At 43.4% G+C, this 7,757-nt stretch overlaps 1 protein-coding gene across 5 annotated transcripts in view; it reads left to right on the top strand.

The window, feature by feature from the left end:
• Positions 1 to 7,757, top strand: part of Lpgat1 (lysophosphatidylglycerol acyltransferase 1) — a 70,737-nt gene that overhangs the window by 57,080 nt on the left and 5,900 nt on the right. For all 5 annotated transcript variants that reach the window (XM_039091091.1, XM_063272597.1, XM_039091090.2 and 2 more), the window contains one exon: positions 5,122 to 5,228. In XM_039091091.1, coding sequence (XP_038947019.1) covers positions 5,122 to 5,228 — 107 coding nt within the window. The remainder of the gene's footprint in view (positions 1 to 5,121; positions 5,229 to 7,757) is intronic.

Raw genomic sequence — 7,757 nt, forward strand, 5'->3', positions numbered from 1 at the left:
CGTTATTAGAGTTTCCAGTTGGAAGGTTACACATAAATCAACTTCAGATGTAGGTTCTGAGGCTGCAGAGCTGGCTCAACAGTTAAGGACACTTTGTTCCGCCTGATAACCCGAGCTTGGTCACCTGAACCCTCATAGTGGAAGAGAACTGATCTCTATAAACTGTTCACTGATCTCCACACACATGTACACCAGCATATGTACATGCATGCAGATGCAGATGCACACAAATAAATGTAACAACAGACGTCTGGTCCTGCTTCTGTAGTGAAGTCAAGGATGTGAGGTAAATGAGTCCTTGTCAAACACAGTGGATCTTCATCCTCTGGACCAAATTTCTTCAAATGTAAACAATTTTACAGGAAAAACATGTTACTGTAGTATGTTAAGCGTTCTCAGAGCTGGGCAGTGACAGCACACACCTTTAATCCCAGCACTCAGGAAGTAGAGGCAGGTGGATCTTAGTTTGAGGCTAGCCTGGTCTACAGAGAGAGTTATAGGACAGACAGGTCTACACAGAGAAACCCTGTCTTAAAAGGAAAAAAAAAAAAAAAGAAGTTCTCTGAAGAAACAGAACTAATATGTTAGCTATGGATGCTCGGTTGGTCATGGGTGCTAAGAAGGCCCAGAGTCTTGTAGCCTGCAAGATGGACGCCCAGGAAAGCCTGTAAGGTAGCCTCAGCCCAAGTTACAGGCTGACCATTTAAGAGCCAGTGTTATAGGCCCTAATCCAAGCCTGCAAGCACATCAGGAGTCAGGTAGTGTAAGCAAGCCCCAGTACTAATATGAAGGCCTGAGAGAAGCAGTTATATAGTTGTGAACCTAGTCTAAAGCTTGAGGAGCCTCAGAAACTTGTAGTAAAGAACCACAGTTATAACCAGCAAAGCTGATTCACTGTGGTGAACATGTAACTGCAGACGCCATATGCTTTGTAGACATAGCTGGCCTTGAACTCACAGATCCCCACAGATCCCCTCCTTTGCTAGGAGTAAAGCATGCACCACCGTGGTAGCATTTCCCACTTTCAACTCCCTTTAAGATCTAACAAAGTGTCGTTGCCGCTCTCTTTTTCTTTTGTATTTTGAGGCATGGTCTCACCATGTAGCCCTTGCTGTGCTAGAACTCACTTGGTAGACCTCTGGCTGGCCTCTAAGTTACAGAGACCCACATGCTGCTGCCTCCCTAGTGGTGTAATTGAAGGTGTGCACCACAACACCTAGCAGTACTCAATATGTTTGTTGTTAACACATAAACTGCGATTTTCATTGTGACATGTTTGTGCATATACACAATATATTTGATACTGTCCCCTTCTGATATCCTCTCTGAGTCTCACTCCCACTGATCCAGTGTCCTCTTCCCAGCTAGCTCCCTTCTCCTCTCATATCTTTAGTTATTTGTGTGTGTGAGTAGCCTAATGAGTTTCAGTGGGGTTGGTCAGGAGCATAGCTTAAGGGGTTGTCTACAGGAGCACAGGCTCCTTACCAGTGACTACAGTGTTCTCCCTCTCCATCAACCATGAACTAGATAAATCCTCCAGAAGAGTAGAACCTCGTGAGCTTAGTTTAGTTTTATTGAAAATATTATGCCTGAAATATAAACATCTTAGAGCTTATGTTTTAGTTGACTATTGGTTGAGCATAGCTTTCATTGATGATCATTGTTTAATCTGAGCCAGCATGGACACAACACCTATCATCTCAGCATTTGGGAGGCAGAGGCAGAAGGACCAAGAGTTCAAGTCCAGTCTTAGTTACAGAATGAGATCTTGTTTTAAAAACAAACAAAAAAAGCAAACAGCTATCAGGTGAGATACTGTCTCAAAACATGAAGAATTGTTTGTTCTATGCATATGAGTGTTTTGACTACATGTGTGCACTGTGCCTTTGGTGTGCCTGGTGCCTGTCTCCATAGGCACTTAGAAGAGGGCGTCCTAGAACTGGAGTTAGAGATGATCGTGAGCTACCACGTGTTACCCAGGTATTTTGTCAAAATTTAAGTTAACCTCAAAAATTGAGGAAAAACTATAAAATACGTATCAGGAAAGCTTATATAAAATAAAATATCAGAGAAGATGGTTGTCTACAGTGGCACTCAAAGTATTTCACTGATGTCAGTTGAGTTAAGCAGACCTAGGTTTTGACACTGCGCTGTATACAAATGTGAATTACAACACAGTTGGATGGAAAAAGGAAAGAAATCAAGTGGCTCTACACAAGAAAGTGTGAGTGTGGGGCTGGGGATTTAGCTCAGTGGTAGAGCGCTTACCTAGGAAGCGCAAGGCCCTGGGTTCGGTCCCCAGCTCCGAAAAAAAAGAACCAAAAAAAAAAAAAAAAAAAAAAATGTGAGTGTAGCCATGGACTGCAGGAAGGAGACAAGAGCATGGTGTAAGATAGCTGGATCCGTATTCTCAATGGAAGCAGAATAATTTGAAATGAGAGACTTCAGACTTACAAACTACAGGGAAGTGGTGGTGAAAGAGAGTTACAAGAGCTTGTGTCAGGAGCCAGGATCAGCGGAGGGAAGGTACATGGAATTTTTTTGTTGTCTAACTTACGTTTGCTTTAACTTTTGAAAACTAAGCTTATGTTCCTTAGACAAACAGTTTTAAAGTCCTGAATCTCACTTTTCTAGACAGCACTCAAGCAGCAGCTTTGCCATGTCCTGGGCCTGAGCAAAGGTTCAGGGCCTCATTTAAAGTCAGCCAGTATCTGACTGCCTTGCTGTTCTCATCCGTCTGCTAGATAACTAGCTTCATAATACCAGGGAGGCCTGTTCATGTCAGACTCTGCATGATTAGCCTCTCCCACCTGTGGGAGACGACCCACGGATGGGAGTAGTGGCACGACTGAGTCGAGGGTGAATCACGAGCTTTGTCAGCTCGAGTTTCATAGTCTTAATGGCTTAAAACTTCAATGTACTAACTCAGATCTTAGAGTCTATACGCTAAACATTATTTCATATGTCTTTTTAAAGTATAATCTCATGTAATGCTCTTAGGATTTTATGGATTTAGGGAAATGCTTTTTATTTAAAAGTACATTCTAGATTAAAGATAATAAGAACTTTCATTCCTTAAAAAATGACAAGCTTGTTTATCATTTGGGTAGCTGGCTATTGGAATTATAAGGACTTATGTCTGGTAGGTCTAAGTGTACTTTGCTAACTTTCCCAGAAACTCCTCTTATTTTGCTTTGGGGGAACAGGTGTTTAGTACAGTTGATCCCTGACTGTATTAGAAGATTACTTCATTTTAATATTTTAATCTCATGGTAACCTAACAAGCAGCGTAAAGAGGTAGACTGCTCTTGAGAGGGAGCATTTGATCTGCCCCCCCCCCCGGCTGTGTTTTAGTCAAGAGAATGTCCAGGCAGCTCTGGGCAGATGGTAGGATAAAGTCTCAGTCCAAATGCTGCCCTGCTGTCTGTGCCAATCCCCGTTTAAAGTGACAGATAATCCAGCAACCACATTGTTCTTTCAAGAATTCATTCATTAAACCCAAACTTTTGCTATTTAATTCAGTCTTATTTTTAATGTTAACATTCTCATAAGAATATAGACCTTTGATCTTATGGCTCCTGCTAACTCATCCTTGAATTAATATGGCCTGGTTTTAAATTATCACAAATTAAATTAATCTTATATAATACAGCATATACTGCAAATGTTAACTGATGTGATTCAACATATTTTTTTATCTCTTTTCCAACGAATACCTAATCAGAGATAATCACTGGTCATATGGCCTTCATTGAACAGAGAACACTGATTGATTTGTGCTGGGTCTTAAAGGGCAATGGGTAGAATTTGATAGGGAGAGGGTAGGTGACAGGCATCTTGCAGAATAGTTACTGTGAGCATGCAGGACTGTGAAGTGGAGCACGCATAGCAACCGTTAAGTAATCTATACGAGAACAGAGAGCGAAATGTAAGAAATAATTCATCATTGGAAACCACACTGCCATTATAAACAGTAAATATGAAAGTCAGCCTCCACTCATGGCCAAATCCTGAACTTTATGTACACTTCTCTCTGAAGGACACGCAGCTCACTTCCCTGGCCTTTACTTTTACTTCATAGGCCACAGTGATGGCAGGACACACCAGAATCACATCATATTATGATTATCCTTATGATTGCAAATATTTTTGTTAAGATTAATGTTAAAATGAAAGCACAGGATTGCTGAACACTGACAGAACTCTGGATGACCCCCAAGAACTGGTATGTGCTAGTTGGGAAGCACTGCTGACCATGGTCCACACGATGCTGGTCTTCTGGTTTTGTTTCGTTGTTGTTGTTTGTATGTTTGCTTGTTTATAAAGAGTATTATCCTGCAGTCTACACTGATCTGGACCTCACTGTATAACCTGGGCTGCCCTCAAACTACAGCTAACCTTCCTGCCTCAGTTTCTAGAGGGCTGGGATTGCAGGCATGAGCATCACACTCAGCTAACCTAGAGCCTTCCGATTGCTGTTTTCTACTTTAAAAGTCTGATTGTTGGGGTCGGGGATTTGGCTCAGTGGCAGAGCGCTTGCCTAGGAAGCGCAAGGCCCTGGGTTCGGTCCCCAGCTCCGGAAAAAAAGAACCAAAAAAAAAAAAAAAGGAGTAGAGTGATGGATGACCTAGCACATTCAAAGCCTGGGGTTTGATCCCCAGTATCACAAAAACAGGGAGGCACCTGGAGAGATGGCTTCAGATAAAAACACATGTTCTTGCAGAGGACACAGGTTTGATACCCAGCACTCATGTGGCAGCTTATGGCTCTCCATAATTACAGTTCCAGGGAACCAGTGCACTCTCTGACCTCCTCAGACTCACACATGGTACACAGACAGACATTTGATCAAAACTCTCTTACACATAAAATAAATAAACCTTTAAAAAAAATCTCTTCCCTGTTCATAAAGCCAGTATTCTGCTATACTTGATGAAAAGCCATCATTTTGGGCAGATTTTGCTTAGTTTTCACTTTTTCATAAAGCAACATTGCTAAGGAACATTCTTTGCCTAGCACTTAAATCACTTTGTGTGTGTGGTTCATTAATAAAGTTAGGGTTCTGAGTAGTTTTCACTTCTGAATTAAAGCAGTTCTTTTTATCTTTCTGAATGGCCACAGGATTTTCCCAATTGCAGATGTGCCCTTGGAAACTGAAGACCTCACCAACTGGCTCTACCAGCGCTTTATTGAAAAGGAGGACCTCCTGTCCCATTTTTATAAGACAGGTACACAGCACCTCCCCTACCACAGTTCTCGAGTTAAAGGACAGGTACACAGCACCTCTCCTGTGCACACTCAAGTTAACAGGGATTCTGAGCCTTGCTGCAGGCAAGAGAAACATTTTTCAGTTATTCTCTTTTATTTTTAATGATGTGGGGGGTGGGGGTACCTGTGGGTACGTGCTGGTGAGGACAGGGCCAGAGGAGGCCAGAGGCTTCGGGAACCCTGGAGCTGAAGTTAGAGGTGGTTGTGATAGAGGAGAAATGGTCCCCAGCCCCATGGGTGCTGGGAACAGAACTCAGAACCTTTGAATAGCAGCAAGTCCTCTTTAACTCTGAGCTACCTCTCCAGTTCCCTTCTCAGTTGTTTAGATCACAAATCAAAACCATTCTGTTAAGAATTTCAACTTGGAACTTATGGAAAGGAGAATTATGCATTCCAGTCCTGACAGCGCTGCACAGCCTTGGGTGCCACAGCTCAGGTACACAGTGACAGAGGTGCCGTTGTCAGAGGGCGGAATGACAAACGATGGCCATACCTGGGCTCCATTGCTCCGTCGTCATTTACGTGCTCCCCTCCCTTTCCAGGAGAGGTCATTTATTCTGTTGCATGGTTTGGTTCAGTCACTGGCCCACTGCTGTGGCAGCAGGTGCCCCTCTCTCAACAGAAAGCAAAAGAGTAAAGGTTTCTTTTGTTTACAAAAGGGCACAGTTTACTGCTTTCAAGGGTACAGAGTTGTTTCCCTGGGGATGGAAAGGAAATCTATCCTTGCTCCTTTATACTCTGAGTACTCTGTGTACTCCTTAGCTACAGAGTCTTGGTAGCACAGGCCTGGGAGGTTGAAACAGGAGTATCCCAAGTTCAAAGCCTTCCTTGGTAACTTCCTGAGACCTTATCTCAGAATAAAAATCACCACTCAGGCTGGAAGTGTGGCTCGGTGGTAGAGTGCTTGCCTAGTATGGGGCTCTAGATCGAGCCCTAACACCAACACAGAACAAAAAATACAGGGAGAAAAACACGTGAAGGAAGAAGAAAGGAAATTAGAAAGACGAAAAGTAATGTTGGTTGGCACAACCAGCATACTTTCCCAAATGGCTGTGCAGTAGGCCAACTTTTTAGTGTCTAAACAGTGGAGAAGTTATATAAAGGAATAGCCTAGTAAGAGCACCAGTGGAAGGGGAAGCCCTGGGTCCTGCCAAGACTGAACCCCCAGTGAACGTGATTGTTGAGGGGAGGGTGGTAATGGGGGGAGGATGGGGAGGGGAACACCCATAAAGAAGGAGAGTGGGAGGGGTTAGGGGGATGTTGGCCCGGAAACCGGGAAAGGGAATAACAATCGAAATGTAAATAAGAAATACCCAAGTTAATAAAGATGAAAAAAAAAAAAGAAGTATTCAATATAAACAAGACTAGTTTAGCCTTTGAGATAAATAAAGAATTTTATACTGAAAAAAATAAATTGAATTATTAACATTAAAAAAAAGGTGTCTGTGGAGGGTCGGGTTAATGCAAAAGGCTTAGCAGGCAACATAGGGTGATCAGAGAGTAACAAGTACACACACACACACACACATGCACGCACACACACACAGACACACACATGCACACACAAACGCACACACACACGCACACACACAGACACACACACATGCACACGCACGCACGCACACACGCACATGCACGCACACACATGCACGCACACGCACGCACACACACACACGCATGCACACACACGCACACACACACATGCACACACACGCACGCACACGCACACATGCACACACACGCACGCACACACACACACACACACACACACACACACACGTCTCATGCCTTGTGATAGCTGGCATAAACTGGAGCAACAGTGGTGAGCATCTTGAATAAGGCCACCTGCACACCAGACCTTGAGACTGGGGAATGCCCCTGTGAATTGCTTCTGAGCAGCAAATCCCTTTATAGCCGGCTTACCCCGGGGATTATCAGCAAGGACAAAGACGGAATGCTGAAAGTGTCATAGATGGTCTTGGTAGACTGCAGCAAAGCCATGTCGCTTTCCTTCTAGAAAAAGTAGACGTGCTCACTCCGTGTCATCTTTCTTATTGTGACACATGGAGGAATTCTGCAATGCTTGCTGTATTTTGAGAATGTCAGTGTTACATAACAACTTTTTTCTTTTAAAGATTTATTTATTTTATTTATAGATGGTTGTAAACCACCATGTGGTTGCTGGGAATTGAACTCAGAACCTCTGGAAGAGCAGTCAGTGCTCTTAACTGCTGAGCCATCTCTCCAGCCCCACATAACTACTTTTGTGGCAAAAAAAAAAAAAATGCTATTTAGAAATTACTTGATGTCAATCTCACAGATCTTGTGTCTGGCCATGGTGGAAATGTAAGTGGGGAGCAAGGCACTGGACACAGTCGGCAAACCCACAGGGAGAAAGCAAAGAGGACCTGGGAGATGGGAAGAGCCAATGCTGAGGGGGTCGTGCTTTTGATCTGGGGAAACCGCTAATGACAGTTCCTTACCCAGTG

Source organism: Rattus norvegicus, chromosome 13 (assembly GCF_036323735.1).
Source record: "Rattus norvegicus strain BN/NHsdMcwi chromosome 13, GRCr8, whole genome shotgun sequence".
In the NCBI taxonomy this organism is placed as follows: domain Eukaryota; kingdom Metazoa; phylum Chordata; class Mammalia; order Rodentia; family Muridae; genus Rattus; species Rattus norvegicus.